Source organism: Petaurus breviceps, unplaced genomic scaffold (genome assembly GCF_028583685.1).
Source record: "Petaurus breviceps papuanus isolate PSGF00001 unplaced genomic scaffold, PetGlider_PUasm1.0 229, whole genome shotgun sequence".
NCBI classification, from domain to species: Eukaryota; Metazoa; Chordata; class Mammalia; order Diprotodontia; family Petauridae; genus Petaurus; species Petaurus breviceps.
In genome coordinates, this window is record NW_027185903.1 from 38,032,798 (window position 1) to 38,054,628 (window position 21,831).

The window sequence follows — 21,831 nt, forward strand, 5'->3', positions numbered from 1 at the left end:
ATGAAGATCCAGTTTCAAAACAGAGAGAAGAGGGTAAAAGGCTATGACAGTAGCAAGTGTCAAATGGTCAAAAAGATTGAGGATTGAGAAAATAACATTCAATTTGGCAATTAAAGATTGTTTAGTAACACTTAAAATAGCTATTTAAATATAATTGGTTTCCTCTGTAATACTAAGTATTATGCATTTTAAAACTCATTTCTGAGTAATCTGTAGGTTTCACTGGCCTGCTAAAGAGGGGGGGGGGAGGAGATTTAGGACACTGGCCTTGGGGTGTTTAGTTTCAAATGAATAATTTTCCCCAGCCAAATTCTTTTGGGACCCTGAGGTAGATTACGGATTCAATGAATGCATCTAAAGGTATGAATGCAGTCTATGCTTAGCAGGCAAACTCATTGTTTTGCTGACCTCTTTATAATGAATTAGGGCATTTAAATCTCCTTCTGTTTCCAGAGTGGAGGATGTCTATTATTGCTCTGAAGGTGTTTTCCATTCCCCATTCCTTTTCAATGTCTCCTTTAGCCTCTACTTACTTTCCACTTTTGCAGTAGTCTCACTGGGTCACCCAAACTTACACATATATAAATAGAAACATGCAAATAATACGCCTACTTCTGGGAGAGGTTCCTTCTGCAGCCACACCTGGACTTTTGTGGTTATTCCGGACCTTTGGCAAAGTGAAATACCTCTTTCTCCTAGAATCCATACTATGATTTTAAATCCAGTTATATCAGTCTAGAAGTCACTTCAAACCAAACTGTAGTAGGCAACATTTGGATTATGTACCTAATAAGCTATAATAATAATCTTAGTAAGCTATAGATTTGAAGAAGATAAGAATGGACAGAAGCACTGACTGATTCACTCGAAAACAGGTTTAAAGGTTATGTAGTTAAGTAGAGGATCTGATTTCAAATCCTGTTTCTGCTGCTTAGTACCTGGGTGACTTTGGGCAAATTACTTAAGCTCTCTGGGCATCAGCTTCCACATCTGTAAAATGAGGATTAGATGACCATGTAAGATCTAAATCATGTGATGTTGTGATACTTCAAGTATTTGAAGGGCTTTCACATAAAACCATGGAATAGACTTTGTTCTGCTTGGCCTCAAGGGACAATAGGGTGGAATTTTATTTATTTTATTTTTTCATTTTTCAAATGCTTTATTAACTTCAGATTTTACATCATTAATTTCCACCAGATTTTGAGTTACAATCCCCCCCCCCGTTTTTCCCCTACCCACCACCCCAAAATAGCAGTCCCACAGGATATCAGTAGGGTGAAATTTCAAAAGGGGGCAGATTTTGGCTTGATATAAGGAAAATCTTCCTAAGAATTAGAAATATTCCAGAGTGGAATGGGCCTAGAATAGAGGCCGTGGGTTTCCCCTTTGTGGAGACTTTCAAGCAAAGAAGGAATGATCAGGGAATTTGGCCCGTTGGAAATGGCCTGAATTGTCTGTCACAAATTTGCTCTGACTTTGTTGTGTGACACAGGGACGGAGATCTGCTCTCCGCCAATGAATAGGTTCATACTGTTAGAACCATCAGCTTATCTTTAATTCAGACGTCATCAAAAATGGCACAACCCTGCTGCCCCCCAAGAAAAACAACCTACAACCAACCTCCAAACACAAATGTTTACAAATTATGCTTTTTTAGGTTCATCACTTTCTCCAGGAAGCATTTCATGGATTACTTTCTGTATGAAAACTACAGAGAATGAAACCTAAGGCATTTGTAAGCCAGCTTTGATTGATCTGTTCACTCACTTATGAATCTATTTTTGTCTTCAGCTCTTCCCAAAGAGAACAAAGTCTCTACCTAATAAATTGTTTTCCTTGTTTCTGCCTTACCCAAGCATATGTTTGTCATGGGTTGAAGTCCACAGGTTTATTAACGGGGGTGGAGGGGGGTAGTGGTGTAAAAGAAGGGTAGTCTGTTCATATTTATCGTGTTCTTTCGTTCTTTGCAAACTTTAAAGAAAAACTATGTATTGGGTATTGTCTTGTTTTTCCAGAGTATTTTCAACATGCAACATCATTTGATGTTCACTATAATTCAGAGCTACCAGATTCAAGGACTAGGTAGAGAGGTATCATTAGCCCCATTTCACTGAGGAAGAAACTGACGCTACCGTGCCCTGGCCCGCGGCCACTCTGAGCGTCTGAGGCGTTCTCTAGCACAGCCTGCTCCATCCCCGCCCTTCTCAAGCCGTGGGTGGTAGCGGTGGTGTTTCCATGGAAACGGAGATCGTTATCCCCTTTAACTTGCGATCCCCACGAAGGTTCGCTCCGGCTTTTGTCGCCCTCCCAGGAACTCATGGACCACTCCTCCAGCTACAGAGACCCGATCCCCGTCTGGGAGAGGGTAATTAATTGGGAGCCGGACGAGAATCTCAGTTCTCCCGACTCCAAGTCCGTTCCACACCAGCCGAAACGAACAGCCCAACCCCTTCTCCTTACGTCAGACGATCAGTACTCTGTCAAATGGGACGGAAGCAAGTGGAGGGGAGGAGCCTGCACTGATTGGCCAGCTCCCCTTCGTCCCGCCCCCTCCCAAGTTCTCGGCCCTCCCCTTCTCCTCTGCGTGCCGGCCGCCCCGCCCCTCCTGGATGGCCCGAGTCCTAGTTTAAGTGCACAGGCGCCGTTCGGGGCTAGCGGGAGGGAGGGAGAGAGGGAGGGGCCGGAGCCGCCTTTCTCCTCCCCGCGGCTTCCCATCCTTAAAGGGGGAGCCCAGGCGCTGGGCCCGCGGTAGATCGCTCGGGAGGGTGGGCTGTGCGGAGGCGGTGAGTTCGAGCTCCTTCAGGCTGAGCGCGGCCCGGGCTGGCGGCGGGACTCTGGGCTCTCAAGGCGCCATTGCTTTGGTGCAAAGCGCTGGCCCTGTCCCCGGGAGGAGCCGTCACTCGCGGGTCGCCTTCAGTCCCCGGCCCGGACCCGCGAAATCTGGTGTTTGCCCGGCGCTGCCGATCGCGCTGCTTCCCGTCCCTCCTGGCCGCCCCGTCGTGCGGCCGCTCCGGGACCTGAGACCATGTTCGATAAGACCCGCTTGCCGTTCGTGGCCCTGGACATGGTCTGCTTGTTTCTGGGTATGTATATGCTGGCTCCAGCCCACCTCCTCCGGCCGGCTGTGCCCCCTGTGTGTGCTGCTCCAGTTCAGCTTAGCTTGTCCTGCGGCGGGGCGGGAGCGTGTGCGTGCCCTAGATGGGCGTGTGTGTTAGGAAATGTGAAGTATGAACTCCTTTGTTGGCGACTGTGCAAATGAGTTGCATGCATTTTAGGATGCGGATGCGTGTGTGTGCGTGTGTGTGCGCGCTCCTTCGTGCTTTGGGATGGGCGTGCGTGTATGTGTATTAGGATGTGTTAAGTACGAACTCCTGTTGGGGGATGCGTAAATGGATTGAATGCTTTTTAGGCTGCAGATGCATGTGTTTGCTTGTCTCTGTGCGGGCATACATCGTGCATCGGGATGGGCGTGTGTGTGTATTTTTGGGAGGTGTTAAGTATGAATTCTTGTGTTGGGGAGTGTGTAAATGTATAGCATGCGTTTCAGGATGCGGGTGCGTGTGTACGTGCGCGTGCGCGCCCTCGTATATCGAGATGGGTGGGTATGTGCGTTGCGGAGTGTGTAAAATGTGTTGCATGCATTTTAGGATGCGGGTGAGTGTGGGCTTCCTCGTGCATCAGGATGTGTGCTTTGGGAGGTGTTAAGTATGAATTCTCTTATTGGGGAGTGTGTAAATGTATTGCATGCATTTTAGAATGCGGGTAACATGGGCATACTTGTGTGTCTGAGTAACTCATAGCTTCTCTGCCGCAGCTTCTGTGTGTGTGGGACCCTTGCTGCTTCAGTGCTTGTAAATACCTTCTGCCCTGTATCCCTGGCCTCTGGCTCTTACTCTGAAGTCTGTCCTCTCATCTATAAACCTTCCTTCTACTACCTGCCTCTCCCATCCCAAGGAGGGGATGTGGCTACAACCACTTTGGCACTAATCAATCACCTTATTTTACCTCTCCCTCTTACTTCCTCTTGTACACCCTTCCTCCTCCTCTCAGACAAGGCAGGGTGATCAGTCATTCAGAGGGCTCACCCCTCCTTTTTTTTGCTGGAGAAAACGGATCACTGGCTAATCAGATTCAGTTGACAAGTTACTGCTCTGGGAACTCCCAAATAACAAACAGAAGGGCCGGATTCATGTAATTTCTGGGAAGAATTTCCTCTCTTAGACATTGTTTCTAAAAATCTAGAATTTTCTGAACCAAGTTTTGAGGTCTAGTTGTAGTTTCCAGGCCCCAAGTGTGGGTGAGGGACAGAGGTGGTGGTTGGTTCCTTTGTGCCCCAGACCTGCTGTCTCCTCTTTTGCAGATCTGGGCATGGGGTAGCTTTCCATCTCTTCTCTGACAGCTCACCGGGAGCTGTATAAATTCTTTGGCTGGGCGTTGTGCCTTCCTGGTGGAAGTGTTATGTTCTCCTGGGGGGTTGCCTGCTCTTCCTCTTTGTTGATCTGTCAGAGCTAAAATTAGCTGGATTGGGGATATGGAAAGGTGTTGAGTGGGTGGCATAAACTTTTAAGTGTTATTTGTAAGTGAGGTCTTGTGAATAAATGCAAAACATCTGGAATAAGGCAGTCATGTTGTGAACTCTATATCTGGAAAAGGCAAACCTGTTTGAGGCTTTCGGGTGTGTATGGATAGATAGCATTCTTAAGGGATATAAAAGTATTGCTAATGACAAGATTCGAAGGAGAATTATCTCCAACTTGGACTCAAGTAGATAGGTTGTGCAGCATTCCTGGCTCCTCACTGGGCAAGGCACTTAAAATGGAATATTTTGATCCTGCAAAGCATTGTAGGGAGATGAGAAAGATAATTAAGACGTGGTCCATGACTTCATGGAATTTATAATTAAAATACAAGGATTTGCTACCTAAGATTTCAGATGTAGGATGTTAAACAGTTCTCAAGAACCTAAAATTGTGTTGGAGATGGCTTTTCACTTGATCACTTTATAAGCATAGTATGATTAAGCATGTTTTAGAAAAATAACATTTTTCCACTTCGAAGATCAGCTACTAACTCGGTTTTGCATGCCATTGTTTCCAGAATTATTTATATGTACCATTTAAAGTAATATGGATACTTTCTGAGAAAAGGACAAGTAAATGAACCTAGATCTTCTAGAAGTGTTTCCTTTACTGTAATTAGGAACATTACTGTAACTGGGAAGTCAGGAACTGCTCCAGTTAGAATGTGCAGGGGTAGAATTAAATCTACATTACCTAAACTGATGAAAGAGAACAGTAAACTGTAATCCTAAAATTATCTGTGTCAGCTTCAGAATGCATTGTATGGCGTTTTGCTGTGGTTAATGTTAAAATTATTGTGCATTCCCAGAGAACAAACTGGCCAGTAGCAGGGAGATTCTGAACCCCAGAATCATTTTGGGTAGAAGAGAAAAGCTATTTTGGGGTTAAAAACTTTCCTATGTAGTACACAATTGAAAATTGTGTTTAAAAAACAAAATAAAAAACCAGCCTGCCAGTCTTTTAAATACAGGATGATTTCTGAATTTTTTCTAATGATGATACAACTTTTCCCCTAGCTCCTTTAAATGACTAACAAAGATCACACAGTATTTGTTCCAATGTGAATCTGTGCTCTTTGAATCTGGAGGGTAAGGATCATGACTTTGCATATCTCTTATGATATTGTTTTGTGTTTAGTAGGCCCTTAAAAATCTTTTAGATTCAATTGAATATAGTATTCTTGTCCTAGAATTTTACTGGTGGGCTAAGCTTGTTGAAAGAAGTAATCTTTGTGTATGATACTGAACTGTTAGGTAGGGTTTTCCACTCCTAAATCCCAGGTATATTAACTGCTACATGGTAGATTTTCTGTGGTGACGTTAACTTGCTACCCACTGGGACTTGATAGATACTTGGGAGACAATGGTAAATTTTAAGATTGTTGTGTTGAATTCCTTGTTCCATGAAAAAATAACTTTTGTTCCTTCCTATTCATTGGTTGATGTTTTGTGTGACAGTGTACAATGCCATATAAACATTACAGAGCTTCCAGACTCTTAAACTATGCATTAGAAAATCAGCCTGGGGGCGGCTAGGTGGGTCAGTGAATAGAGCACCAGCCCTGGAGTCAGGAGGACCTGAGTTCAAATGCAGCCTCAGACAATTAACACAAAAACTAGCTGTGTGACCTGGGCAAGTCACTTAACTCCAATTGCCCTCCCTTCCCCCTTCCAAAAAAAATCAGCCTGTCTGAAAGTAAGGATGAGCAAATTGCTCATCCTGAATAAAAGACATGACATATGTCTGATGTTTAAATTGTGTGCTGTTTACCATTTAATAGCATTTTATCTGAAGGAGCAACATTGAATAATTCCAAGTTCTTTCAAGTCTGCCCTGTCACAGGTAAATAAACTTTTAAAAAATTATCTCAAATGGAATAGGAAAGTAGTAGAGAAGGTATTTGGGGATTTTTTTTTAAGGCATCTTGTTCTGACAGAACAATACCTCATATTGTAGGTGTGAGACAGTGAGGATCCAAAGTAGGGATAATTATTCAGGAACCTGTTGTCTCAGAGCACATATAGGAGTATAGCCTTTTTTTTTTTTTTTAGTATGTATCCTTATTGATGACTAGCAGAGTCAAGAAAACAATAACAACTTCCTTTCCATCTGCTTTTGGTCCTTTATGTTGTCATTGCCCATTAACTTGACTTAGCATCAGACCAGGGAAAACTCTATTTATTAAGTTTTCCGTGACCTTGCACTAGTGTTAGAACTCTGGAACATTGTGAGTATTTGAGTATCTTTTGGTCATGTTTTGAATATACCATAGACTTGGATCTGGGAGGGTTCCTTAGATGTCACATAGTGTAGAACCCTCATTGAAGACATTGAGGCACAAAGTTTAAGTGACTTGCCCAAAGTAACATGGGTTAGTAAATGGCAGAGCTCTAATTGGGATTGCATGACCCTAAACTCTTTCCACTTACACCATGTCTGAATCTAAATATCACTTAATTTAAATGTACTCTCCCATCTTCTAGATGAGGAAACTGAGGCCTAGGGAGGTTGACACTTCTGTGAGATGACCCAGGTAGTTAAAAAAATTTTTTTTTTTAAATTATGGGGAAAGATGCTAATTATTATTTCAAAACTTTTTTCTAACTGGAAAAGTTTTATGAAATTTCTCAAAGACATTGGGTCACTCAGTAGCTCTAAGGAATAGATGTGAGAATCCAGCCCAGGGGCTATAGGCCTTGCCAATCTGGGGCAGCCTCCCAGTCATCTTTTTGAAGCAAGTTCAGGGGACTTTTGTGTCCTACTCTGGTATTTTCAACATTTCACTAGTCTCTTTAAGTTTTCCTGATCTCTAATCCCCTAACCCAAGATTAGAGCCTCTGAGAACCTTTCTGGACAGTGAGCTTGCTTGTCTCCTCATTTCAGAGATCTGTTCTACTCAAACTTCTAATCTCCTTTTCTCTGTATCTTCTACCAGAGCTATTGTTACTGGACTTCTAGTTTTGGTGTCTCTTCCTCTTTCATTTGTGTCGCACACTACACACCATAAAAGTGTCTCTTGGAGTTTATTTGCAAGGAAAAATATATATGATCCTGGTCACAAGTTTTGTTTTTATTAATCTAAATGCGTAATTTTTTTTTTTGATGTAGGGAAACTCCTACTGAGGAAGCTTACCAATGCATTTTGGCAACTGTCAGAAATTTAGTGTCTTCATTTCCTGAGGCATTGAGATGTTCAGTGATTTGCAAAGTCATGAAGCTATTTTGTGTCAGCATGACAGGAAACAGTTATTAAGCACCTACTGTGTGTCAGACCTGATGCAGAGTTCTGGGGATATGAAGGAAGGCAAAAGATGATTCCTGCTTTGGAGGCGCTCACAGTCTGTTGGGGGAGGCAACATGCAAAGACATAGCTATGTTACAGATAGACTGCGAATAGGATGAATTGGAGAGAGTGAACAAAGGATAGGCACTAGAATTCTGGGGGATGGTGAAGGTAAGGTCTGACCTGAGAATTGAGGATAAGCCAGGGGTTGAGGAGGCAGAGATGAAGCTGTCTTTGGGTTGAAGAATACGGCAGGGTGGGTGTAAGGTGTAGGAAGACTATTAGGGGAATATATCTTTTGATTTGTTCTGGTAAAAAATAAAAGAACAACCAGGGAGTGGGTGAGGGCTTTTGATATGTGGTTTTGATTATAAGTTGACTCAGAAGCATCTAACCTTACTATATAGCCTTGAAAGGCCACCAGCTCCAGGGAGAAAAGACAGCTGAATCATGGTGGCCCAGCTGGAGCTGTTTGTAAGTGGTGTTCAACACTGGCAATTGTTTTAAGATGATGAAAGACATTTCATTCTATAAACATAACAATATGCTAAATGAGATCATTTATAAAGCACTTTATAAACCAGAAAGCGCTGTATCTGCTGCTGCTGTTATTACCACATTGGATGGCCTGGGTACTGATGGGTTAGATTGACTTGGATAATTCTATATTATTTAAAGGGACCTATTTTAAACTGAGGGCCCAAATACTTGGTTGCTAGTAATCTTACATGGTTGTATTTCTAGTGCAGGACATTGAAATACTGAGAAAAATGCCTACTTTTTAAGCTCTTTCAAGTAGGAAGACACAATTTTGCTTTCAGAGGCTCTGATGTGCAAATCTTTCTACTTAATGGCTTTGGTGTGAGTTTTGTACTTGTGTAAAAGCATGTGGAAATTAGGGATATTTAGGTCTACAGTAAATGGTTTTTTTTTTGCCCTTTTTTTTGGGGGGGAGGATAATTGGGGTTAAGTGATTTGCCCAAAATCTTACAGGTAGTGTGTCAAGTGTCTGAGGCCAGATTTGAACTCAGGTCCTCCTGACTTCAGGGCCAATGCTCTATTCACTTCGCCACCTAGCCACCCCAACAGTAAATGTTTTTAAGCTGAGGGAATTGAAGTACAATTTGGTTAAATGACTTGCTCGCAGTTTATGCAGTTAGTATGGTAAAGCTGGGATTTGCATCCAGATCTCAGACTGCAAAAGCTTCAGGGCTTCTTCCACTACAGCATGCTGTGTGTGCAGTTCCGAATGAATTTACTTACTAGGTAGAGGAGCTGGATTTGAATCCCACATGAGCAAGTCAGGTCCTTTCTCTTGGACCTCATTTTCTCTCACTGTCAGATAAAAGGGGTGGAGTAGATGACCTCTGTGCTTCCTAATTCCTTTTGACCTGTCAAAGTAAACTCTTAAGTTATGGACAAATATGTCAGTGGTAGAAAGAACTTTGTATTTAAAGTGACCACAAGGTATGTGACTGTGGGCAAACCATTTTTAACTTTTTCAGACTCTAATGCCATGCACAGAAGCTTTCCAGAAGAACTACTGTGAACAGCTTTTTTAAGGTTCTGATTACTCAGTATAGTGATCACTCTGTTCCATAACAAAAGCAAAACATCCATGGAAAATCAAGGTACAGCATAATTCAAAATACAGCATTCACCATATTTCAACTTATCACAGAAAATCACAATATAATATTAACAACATAGTCTCAAGTGAAATAGTCACTCGTTAATTCAGTCAGTCACAAAATAGTCACTCTTAAGTTAATTCAATCAGTCACTTATCAGTAGTATCAAAGTACACAGCCAAAGTCTTCCACTCTTGGGGCAAAGTCTTGATTAACTCAGTCACTAATCAGTCACAATAGTCAAAGTACTCAAAGTACACTCAGTCACTTATTCAGCAAAGTCTTACTAAGTATCATACACAAAACCCTCCACCCTTAAGGTCACTAGTAAACTATAATTCCATAATTACTCAGTACCCAAGGAGAGATCTTTTCTTCATCTTGACTTGGGACCTGTTCTCAGATTCCCTGGATCCCCTTCCATGGTCCTAGATTCTACCTGGATTCAATGGCAGACAGCTCCCAGTTCCTTGACCAGCTGTCTGGTGAGGTCCTGCTCCACACTGGCATTCACAGGGTCTGGTCCATGTCAGCTCCTTCACCATTTCTGCTCCAAGGAATTCAAGGTTCCACCAAGCCACAAACAAACAAAATCTCAGCATCCTGGTCATGCTTCAGTCACCTGGGCTCCTGGGATCTTGTTCAGAAGAAGCTCCACCACCACAAGCTCCCAGGAAATTCTGTCTCAGTTCTCCATTCTTCTGTAGCTGTTCTGCCACCAGATCTTGGTCTCAAGGAAATTCTGACTATGCCTCTCTGGGGCCCCTCCTATATACACAGCATTACCTACTTCACTTCCCTCAGCCAACTTCCTGTTAAGTCAGTAACAAGGGGACAGGAGTTCATGCCTTCTGTTTCCCCAATAGAGGCTTGATCAGTTAGTTACTAAGTGCTAAGTAAGTACCAGCTACTTTTGCCAACACAAAGGGATCTTCAAATTCAAAATTACATTACCATTACACAGACCTATTTCTAGAGCACTTAATAAATGTGTTGACTGCTTCATCATTCTTTCTCCTCTATGAAAAAATATTTATTTTTGGTATTCTTTTAAAAAAACTGGTGGACATAGCTCCTAAATGCTCTTCACAGTGGTTGGACCAGTTCATGATTCCACTAGCAGTTGATCACTGTACTTATTTTCTCACTTCCCTCCAGTTTTTGTTATTTTGATAGACAGTGGCATAAGGTGTCTTCTGACTCTCAAGTTTGTGACTCTTTGGTCTTCTCATTTGGAAAACGACTGTGACATTAGTATACAACCATCCCTCTTTGTCTACAAGGGAAATATGTTTTTTCGGTTGTACTCTCCCTACCATATATACTTATTCAGCATAGATCCGCTCCGTGTTGACAGGTCTGTTAAAGACAGTGTATCTGGATTGTATCGAGGTATTTAAGTTTCTCCTGAGAACCTTTTGAACATGATGTAGTTAGATGCATTTGCAGCTCATTAAACAACCTTACCTGAATAGTATTGATTTAATTGTTGATCTGCATTAGTGGAAGGAATTTCCACAATGGGAGTTTCCCACTCTAAAATCACTAGTCTGGACAAAACACTTAAATAGAAACTCCAACCAGTCATGGGGAAAAGTGTCTGATGTGTTCTGCTTGGCTTATGTCCTTGAACCTGCGTCGTTCAGCACTTTCGTCAGTGAATTGAATGAAGTCTTTAGAAAATGTGCTTATCAAATTTGTAGGTGACAGAAAATTAACAGCTAGTATATTGTGCAAAAATAAATAGCTAGTATATTGTGCAAAGAACCAAGACACAAGAAGATATTTACAGGCTTGAATGATAGCTGAAACTTGTTGTTAACTTTAGTAGTGTCTAGCATTTAGGTTTAATATTAAGTGTGTAGGTTAAGGATGGGGGAGAGCCAGCCTAATGTGAAAAAGAGCTTAGGGATTTCAATTAACTGCTAATGCTGTATAAAAACATCACAAGGATGCAGGTGGATACCAGCAATGCTAATTTGATTATAGGCTGAATGTCACGTCTAGAACAAGGAAAATATGTACTTAGCCCTAGTCAGATCACATCTTTCCTACCCATATCTAATCTGTTGCCAAGGCCTGTTGATTTTACCTTTGTAACATCTCTTGCATGTCTTCCCTTACTCATCTGTCACTGCCATCATCCTGGTGTAGGACCTCATCCCATCACACCTAGACTATTGCTGTAGCTTGCTGTTTGGTCTCTCTTCCACAAGTCTTTCTCCAAATTCTGGGCCATCCTTCTTTCCTAAAGTGCAGGTCTGGCCTAACTCCATGCTCCCATTCCCACATCCCCCACCTCTCTATAAACTTTTGGATGGTTCTCTTATCACCTCCAAGTTCAAATATAAAATTCTTTGTTTGGCATTCAAAACTCTTTATAACCTGTGACATTCAAAGCTCTTCAAACCTGTCTCTCCCTCTTTCCAATCTTCTTACACCTTATACCCGTGTTTCCCCGATAATAAGACGCTGTCTTATTAAATTTTTTTGGAAAGAAAAACACCAGAGGGCTTATTTTCAGGGGAGGGCTTATGTTGTCCTGCCTCAGCCCTCCTCCGAGGCACTGCTCTCAATGGCGCCAGCAAGCAAATCACTGGGGAAGAACAGGATGACGTGCTCACTGCTGCAGCTCTGATTGGATGCAGCTCAGAGCGTGGCGTGCGTTTCAGGGGGGGGGGACGGTGCATACAGAGGGTACCGTAATGTAGCATGTAGCGCAGGGGATCACCTTCACTACAGTAGCAATCTCAATAGGGCTTATTTTTGGGGGAGGGCTTATTTTAGAGGAATCTTACACAGTAAGGGGAGGGCTTATTTTCGGGATAGGTCTTATTATCGGGGAAACACGGTACCTCCCTCCATACTCTCAGACCCAGGAACACTAGCCTCCTTGGTGTCCCTGGAATGACATTCCATCTCCCCACTAAGGACATTTTCTCTGTCCATCTTTTGTTCCTGGAATGCTTTCTCTTTGCATTTCTGTCTTCTGGCTTCCTCTAAACTCTAGCTAAAATCACACTTTCTACAGAAAGTCTTTCCTGACTTCTTGATTCTTTGTTGATGAATTATGCTATATATAACTTGTTTGTATGTTTTCTCCTAATTAGACTATAATTCTTTGAGAACAGGGGCTGTCTTTTGCTTTTTTGTATCCCCTGTGTTTAAGACAATGCCTGGAACATAGTAGCTGGCTTTATAAATGTTTATTGACTGACCACAAACAAGTAAATTAGGACTAGTGACCAGAATCTGGAGCACTGTCTTTTAAAGAATGGATGAAGGAATTGTAAGTAGTTGGTTAGCCTGAAAAAGGAACATATTTTAGGGAGGTAGGATTAAGTATCTTCAAATTGTTAAAGGGGTCTTATCTGGAGAAGAATTAGATCATTCTTTTTGGCCCTGGGACAAAGAATTCAGCTACCTTTCAGAAAGAATTTGTTTCAAAACCAGAATGGGTTACTTTGAGTCTTTGAACTTTTCTCTTAGTGGAAATGTTTACGTAGAGTATTGTTTACCTCTTGTCAGGGATGTCACAGAGGGAAGGAATTGTGATATATTGGGTGGGAAGGTGACTGAGGTGATGTGTTGGGTTTTTTAAAATTTAACTTTTTTTTGGTTACATTTTAAGGTCCAAACTGTCTCCCTCTCTCCCTCCCTCCTCACTACACACTAGTGAAGGCCACCATCTGACGCAGAATTGTAATTGTATGTGAAACCACACTGCATGTTTCTGTTTATCAGTTCCTTCTCTGGAGATACCTAGCATCGTCCTTCATAGGTCCTTTGTAGTTGATTTGAGTATTTACAATACTTGGTCACAATTATTCTTAGAATAGTATTGCTCTTACTGTGTACAATGTTCTCTTGGTCTGTTCTCGCTTCCCTTTTCATTATTACATGCAAATCTTTCCAATGCTTTTCTAAAATCAACTAGATCATCATTTCTTACAGCACAGTATTATTCTGTCACAATCATATATTACAACTTGTTTATCCATTCTCTAATTGATGGGCATCTCCTCAATTTCCAGATCTTTACCACAGCAAAGATAGGTACTATAAATATTTTAAAACGTGTAGATTCTTTTCCCTTTTTTCCTGATCACCTTGGGAAACAGACCTAAAAATGGTAATGCTGGATCAAGGGATATACCCAGTTTTTTTTTTTTTTTGGCCTTTTGGAGGGCAATTGGGGTTAAGTAACTTGCCCAAGGTTACATGACTAGTGTTTTTGTGTGTGTGAGTGTTAAGTGTCTGAGGCCAGAACCGAACTCGGGGTCCTCCTGACTCCTGACTCTGGGGCCATGCTTTACTCACTGCACCACCTAGCCGGGCTGGATATACACAGTTTTGTAACACATTGGGGATAATTCCAGATTTCTCTCCAAAATGGTTGGATTGGTTCAGTTCCCAGTTTTTCCACATCTCCAACATTTGTCATTTTCCCTTTTTATCATTTTAGCCAATCTGATAGGTGTGAGATGATATCTCAGAGTTGTTTTAATTTGCATTTCTCTAATCAATAATGATTTTGAGCACTTTTTCCTATGACTATATATAGTTTTGATTTCTCCATTGAAAAACTGCATGTTCATAACCCTGGACTATTTATCAATTGAGGAATGACCCATAGTTTTATAAGTTTGACAAAGTGCTCTATATATTTGAGATATGAGACCTTTATCTGAGAAACTGTCTATAAATTTCCTCCCTCCCTCCCCAGTTTTCTGCTTTCCTTCTGATTTTGGCTATATTGGTTTTATTTGTACAAAACCTTTTCAGCTTAATGTACTCAAAATTATCCATTTTACATTTCACAATGCTCTCTCTTTCTTGTTTATTCATAGATTCTTCTTCTGTCCATTAGTCTGATAGGTAACATATTCCATAGAGTTGATGTGTTTTCAAGAGATCATGGCTTTAGAGCTACAAATTTAGTTTAAAGATTAGAACTAGGTCCTTTGATTTAATCCTTTTCTTGGACCAACTGGGTGAATAGGATTGGCAAATATTTATGATTTATAGAAGAAAACTGAGGCTCAGAGAGCTTAAATGAGCTTGAAGATCATATAATTAATTAGTGGCTGAGCTGGGAATAAATGGAATAGACTTTGGATTCCTAGTCTCGTATTTTTCCATTATATCATTCTTCCTTCTAACAATAATAGCTGACATTTCTAGGTTTATAGAGCACCCTGCAGACATTATCTCATATGAGTCTCACAGTATCTGAGGTTCAGAGTTAGGTGAAGTTACTTGCCCAGAGTTACACAACTAGTAAATGATTTGAGGTTTGATTTGAACTCAGAGCTCTCCCATCTCTGCTTACTCTTTTCACTATACCAAGGCACCCATGACCAAATGTTTCCTCTTCTGACAACTAGCTAATTTAGGGCAGATCTACTTGTCAGCTTAGTTCTATAATTGAATTACCATGTAAGTAGCTAATAATAGAGTTTGGGTCCTAGTACTATTTTTACCTCAGGCTGGGCTGGTTTTTTTTTTTTCATCTGTTCATATAAGCAGAATTATTAGCTTCTTAGCAGTCAAGGTGAATCTCCATCTTTCCTGCCTGATGAATTAATGCTATGCTGGCAGGGCTCACAGTGATGATTTATTATTATTATTTTTTCAACTTAAATCAATGTGGACAATCAAATGAGCTCTATTGAACTGGTGTTGGGGCTACTGAGCTCTAACTGTGGATTTGTTTTCTTCCTCTGTAAATAAGTTTTTTTGTGTGTGTAAATGAGAGGGAAGGGGGAGCTTCCTTGAGAGGACCTGTTGTGAGGCAGGTGAACTTTTCCTTTCCTTAAACATATGCATTTTCGTCCACAGCCTCTGAAGCCAAAATCTGAGGCTTGAAAAGAGAAAGTCTCTTTTAAAATTTGGCTCTAACTTTGTTTCATACAGTTGAGCTTTTACTAAGTTTTCCTTGCCAGAATAGACCATGGAAACTTTTCAGAGACCTGTATTTTTTTACCCTCTGTGAATTTTAAGAAATATAAACACTCCTTTTCTGGAATTATGTGCCCTGTCACGAATAATAGCTCACATTTATACACTTACGAATCATTATTAAATCTCTTTCCCTTTTTTGTCCCCTTTGGCATTAAGGTTCTCACATTTATTATCTTTTAGACAGTTTAGGATGTAGTCGTGTAACACTTAGATGAAAAGTAGGAGTTGTTTTACCTTTATCCTTTTATTAAGGAGAGAAAAGGTGACAGCTGAAGTCAGTAACTCCCAGATTTTCCTTGACCAGAATTATGACCCAGTGGTCAGAGTGTCTACATGTGGCTTCAGCTCTTACTGAAATGAACTTGCAACATTGTTGTTGTTGGCTTTCTGCTGTAAGTTAGGTGGCAGGATTGGGGAGGGAAATTTACAATCAGGTTCAGTCCTGCAGCAGCATATGCCATAATTAGGGAGTTATAGAGACTCTCACTATAGTATTCTATTTGTGTCTCCCTCTCTCACCCTCTCAAAAGAACTTCTAATCTGAAGGGTTCTGGGGGTGCTAATTACAAGGACTCTTTCTTTTCCTTTTTTGTTGTTGTTAGGGAAAGGGTGGGAGAGGCAGAGAGGCAGGGGGAGGGGGAATAAAATGTGGAAAGGGAGCATCTTGACTTGCTCTCTTCAGATCTAGACTTATTTTATGAGGCTTAATTATTTAAGCCATTTGAAGGATAGTCTGGTATGGTGAATAATACCTGAATTTTGGACTAGGAATAAAAAACAGTGACAGATGTTCAAGTTTTGAAACGTACATGTTTAACACACTTTGCTACACATTTAGCTAGCATTGTAAAGTCTTAACTGTAAACTATAGCATTATCTTCAAATGATGGTGATTTGACTCATAGTCCATTTCCCAGAGTATGTACTTAAAATATTTGTTGTACATAGAATTGAAACACATCAGCTTGGATCTGTGGTGGTATTCATTTCAAGACATGTGAACGTAGTTACCTTATTCAGTACTGACAGCAATGAATTAATGAATTTTTAATCCAGAAAACTGGTTACATTGCCTAGACAGTTCTTTATTTTCCTTAAAGTTTGTTACTGGATTAGTGTTAGAAAAAGAGAATATTAAAGAATAATTTTTGGTTAACATTTTGGTGCACAGGTATGCACTGATAATAAATAGATAACATAAATTGTCCTGATATTATTTGCTAACATTTACATAGTGCTTTAAGGTGTCCAAAAGTATACTTTTTTTCATTTGGTAATCACCGCAGACCTGTGAGGTAAGTGCTTTTATATCTTCATTTTATAGATGAGGAAAAGGGGTTAAGAGAGATTGAGGAAAAGGGGCTGAGAGGTTGAGAGATTTGCTCATGATCACAGAGGTGTAAGGGGTCAGTGACTGAATTCAAATGTCTTTCCTGGCTTCAAATTCAGAGCTCTTTCTCCTTCAAACTACTTCTCTATTCCTTTGCTTATCTCCAAGGTGCTTAGTTTCTCAATCTCAAGATTATTTAGACTAGAAAATAAAAGTAGAGAACCTTCTTTCTGTCTACCATAATATTGTAGCTTGTTATAAAGAATGGAAAAGAGGCATTATTGGCTTAATTTGCCTGTTTTCAGGGATTTTGAAACTGTATTACAAGAAAACTTTTATGTGTGTAGATGAATGTATATATCATGTAATATAGATTGTGTTGTGCACTTTGACAAGTTGACATGTTAAAACTATGATTTTAGTAGATCTACTTACAATGGACTCAGTCTTATACAAAAAAAAAATCTTTCAACTGAATTATTAGCGTACTTAACAATTTTTTAGTCTGTGGGTTGCCCTATTTTGTACTGAAACATGAGAAAAAGTCATAAAGGAAGGGTCCTGTTATTTGGGGAGATCTTTTTCTCGAGGCAATATGGCACAGTATAAAGTAAACTTTGCAGTTAGAAGACATGGGCTACACTTAACTTACCTTGTGAACCAGTATAAGTCATTTAACTTGTTTAGGCCCCAGTTTTCTCATCTGTAAAGGTAACTTGGATTGACCTCTAAGGTCACTTGCTGCTATCAATTTATGACATGGACAAGACTGGATCCACATCCATGATAAAATTATCAGTCCATTGAAGAATTAATAGTGCAGATGGAAAGCCAGTGTAAATAGAATCCATTAGAAAACATTCATAAGATAGTCAGTATTTAGACATTTAAATAAAACAAGTACAAACATCTTAGGAAGAATTTGCAAGCAAGGTTTTTTTTTTTTTTAAAGCAATTGGGGTTAAGTAACTTGCTCAAGGTTACACGGTCAGTTATTATTTCTGGGTGTGGTGCTGAGTATCTGAGCCCGGATTTGATCCAGGTCATCCCGACACTGGAGCCGGTGCTCTTACTCGCTGAGCCACCTGGCCACCCCTAAGCATTTGGGGTTAAGTAACTTGCTCAAGGTTACACGGTGTTTCTGGGTGGGTGCTAAGTGTCTGAGCCTGGGATTCGATCTCCAGGTCTTTTCAACACTGGAGCCGGTGCTCTTACTTGCTGTGCTACCTGGCCGCCCCTTGCATGCAAGTTTTTTGATGGACACTACTGATTTATCCTTATGTACAAATAATGCTAAGTTTTGGAATATCTAAATTACTTTGTTGTGGGGCAGCTGGGTCCCCTGGAAAGAGCATTGGCTCTGGAGTCAGGGCTAGAGCTAAAATTTTCGCCTTGTGACTTACTTTACCTTACCTTTGAGCAGCCCATTTAATGCCCTTGGCCCCAGTTCTCTTCTGAAAAAAAATGAGGGGGTTCAACTAGATGTCTCCTGAAGTCTCTTTCCAGAACTCTGCATTCAGATAGGGTAGTTAGAGAATTGTGTGTGTGTTTGTGATCTGTGACCTGTGACCTATGACCTATGATTTTATTGGTATGGGGAATCCCTGAGGAAACTACCAGTATCAGCACCTGAGTTGCCTGAAGGGCACTTAGAGATTTGCTATGAGCCTTATAGGTCAGAGGTGGCGCTCAATCCAGGACTTCTGATGCTAGCTCCCTATACCCATTACACACATCTGCATCTGTTAAAGTAATTTTTTTTAAAGTACTTATATATCCCTTTTAAAATTTGTAATGTGCCAGTGTAACTATGAGATTTTTTTTTCATTTTTAAAGTATTTTATTATTTTTTTAATTCAATTTTTAATTTATTAATTTGTTTGTTTCCTTTTAGTTTACAGAATTCAATTCCACAATTCCTTGAATTTCACATTTTGTCCCCCTCCTTCCCCTCCCCCCCATGGCGTCTTATAATCAAGTATAGGATCTGTAAGTACTTTGACATTATACAATGGTCAGGTTATAAGGATGGATTGTACCAGCTGGAATGAAAAATGGTAAAGAGGACATAAAATCAAATAAGAGAACAAAAAAGATCAGGTATTTTGCTTCCACCTGGATATAAATTTAGTTCTTTCTAGTTCTTTCTCTGGATGCACACATTTCTCTCCATCATGCGTCTTTTGGGATTGACTTATATCCCTGCATTGTTGAGAAGAGTCCAGTCTATCAAAGTTGGTCATCACACATACGTTGTGTCTGTAATTGTGTACAAATTCCTCCTGGTTCTACTCATCTCACTCAGCATCAGTTCTTTTAAGCCTCTCCAGGTAAATATGAAGACCGCCTGCTCCCCGTTTCTTATAGTGCAATAATATTCCATAACATGCATATACCACAACTTGTTCAGCCATTCCCCAATTGATGGACACCCCTTAATTTCCAATTCTTTGCCACAACAAAAAGAGCTGCTATAAACATTTTTGTACATATGGGTCTTTCTCCCATTTCTATGATCTCTTTGGGATATAACCCTAGGAGTGGTATTGCTGGATCAAAGGGTATGAAAGTATTTATAGCCCTTTGGGCATAGTTCCAGATTGCTTTCCAGAAAGGCTGGATCAGTTCACAACTCCACCAACAATGCATTAGTGTTCCCGTTTGCCCACATCCTCTCCAGCATTTGTCATTTTCCTGTTTTGTCATCTTAGCCAATCTGACTGGTGAGATGTGGTACCTCAGAGTTGTTTTGATTTGCATTTCTCTAATCAATAGTGAATTAGAGCATTTCTTCATGTGCTTATAGATAGCTTTAATTTCTTTCTCTGAAAACTGCCTGTTCATATCCTTTGACCATTTATCAATTGGGGAATGACTTGTATTCTTATAAATTTGACTCAGTTCTCTGTATATTTTAGAGATGAGTCCTTTGTCAGAGACATAGGTTGTAAAGATTCTTTCCCATTTTCCCACCTCCCTCCTAATCTTGGTTACATTGGCTTTATTTGTACAGAAACTTTTCAATTTCATGTAGTCAAAATTATCCATTTTACATTTTATAATGTTCTCTAATTCCTGTTTCGTCATAAAGTCATTCCCTCTCCACAAGTCTGATAGGTAAACTATTCCTTGTTTTAGCAGACTGCTTACAGTATCAACCTTTATACCTAGATCATGAACCCATTTAGACTTGATTTTGGTATATGGTGTTAGATAATGGTCTGTGTCCAGTCTCTGCCATACTATATTCCAGTTTTCCCAGCAGTTTTTGTCAAATAGTGAGTTCTTATCCCAAAAACCAGGGTCTGGGGGTTTATCAAACAATACATTACTGTAGTCGTTGACTTCTGAATCTCGTGTGCCTAATCTATTCCCTTGATCCACTCCTCCATTCCTAAGCCAGTACCAAGTAGTTTTGATGACTGCTGCTTTAACTATGAGATTTTTATCTTAAAATATTTTTTTGTTAATTTTGGTTCTTGTCTACATGTTCATTTGAGACCAAATGGAGACTGGTCCACAAATGGAAAAAAGAATTTTATGGAAAGAAGGAAGCAAAATAGTTGAGGCAGTGAGGTGGTGCAGTGGATAGAGTCAGGAGAATCTGAGTTCAGACACTTGGTTAGCTATGGACCTGGCCATGTCACTTAACCCTGTTTGCTTCACTTTCCTCTTCTGTAAAATGAACTGGAGATGGAAAACGACTCCAGTATCTTTGTCAAGAAAACCCCAGATGGGGTCACAAAGAGTCAGACCTGATTGATTGACTAAACGACAAAGGAAAGTAGGGCAGGTGCAGCATACTGTTCTATAAAATCAGGTCATCTGATACAAAACTAACTTCGCCAGTTGTCTTGACTTCGGCAATTGTGACATTGCTTTTTTGAAGTTTGGAAAAGGAGTGGAGTTGGAAATCTTTACCTGTGGGTAATTGTTGCTGTGGAAACTGGTATCTGGTTAAAGGAAGACACTCTGTTTACTTTGCCTAACTCAGGAGTTCTCTGAGTTCTTATATAATAAGGTGTGATGGACTGTATGTTAATTCTTTTTGGTTTCACCTGGGTTTGTTAAGGATCTTGTTTCTTGACATGACAAAACTTTTATGGAATCTTCCCTTTAAGCCGTACTCGGTGAGTCTGAAGACCTTTGTGCTTGTCCATGGTTTAAGGTGATTTCATGTCATACTTACAGAGTTCACAGTCATTCTTGGCAAGCTGTTTTTAGAAGATGATACCATCAGATGTATTTAGTCCACAATTGTCACTGCTCGGAAAGAGTGTATAATTCCTGAGCCTTTTGGAGGGTGTGATATCCAGTAAAAATGAATGGTTCATTTTAAAATGGTTACATCTGCTTCCTTTTTTTTTTTTTTTGACATTTGATTTGGTTAGGCCAAGATCTGTCACATGAGATGTTTGACTGACAAAGGGTGATGAATGCTGAGGCAGTTTCTTGTTTCTGAGTTTAAATATATGCCAACTTTTTTTTCCTAATCTTTTCTTAGCATTCACCTTGAAACAGTTTGATTTTGTATATGCCAAGATCTTCTTGTTCTCAAGTAGAATGAACCTTGCTACCTTGGTGAAAAGTTATCATTGATACCAGCTGAAGAGGAACCATGATATTAGATAGTAACTGGTCAGGCTGTGGTGTGTCAACTATTAGTTTACATTTTAAGAATAATTCCTAGTACTATCCATTTTGTCTTCTAAAATTCCCCCAAAATAGCTCCCTATTGAGGTCTACTTGACTGCTTCAGGGGGTAGAGGGTGGTGGTCACTCGTTATGCGAGTGTTATAGATCCTGGTAGTTTTTTTTCTTTATGTACAACATATAATACCTTATTTATTCAGTTAACACTTAAAACTAAGTAAAGAAAGGTTTGTTTGTTTTTTTTAAGCTCAAAGGCTCTTGTGGGGCAACAGATGGAATGAATCTACCAAAATAGGTGAGCATTAGAGAGCTTGAAAGTAATATTAAGAAGAATTCTTTCTCTTTCTTTCTTTCTTTCTTTCTTTCTTTCTTTCTTTCTTTCTTTCT

General features: G+C 40.2%; 1 protein-coding gene across 5 annotated transcripts in view; it reads left to right on the plus strand.

Annotated features, from left to right (window-relative positions):
* Positions 1-2,637: 2,637 nt before the first annotated feature.
* The window catches only part of PLPP1 (phospholipid phosphatase 1), a 131,536-nt gene continuing 112,342 nt past the window's right edge, over positions 2,638-21,831 (plus strand). For 2 of the 5 annotated variants that reach the window (XM_069096509.1, XM_069096510.1), the window contains exon 1: positions 3,583-3,601. In XM_069096509.1, coding sequence (XP_068952610.1) covers positions 3,598-3,601 — 4 coding nt within the window. In that variant the 5' untranslated portion in view covers positions 3,583-3,597. Of the gene's footprint in view, positions 3,087-3,582; positions 3,602-21,831 lie in introns of those variants that run through there. The other 3 variants (XM_069096513.1, XM_069096511.1, XM_069096512.1) reach the window with 3 other exon arrangements.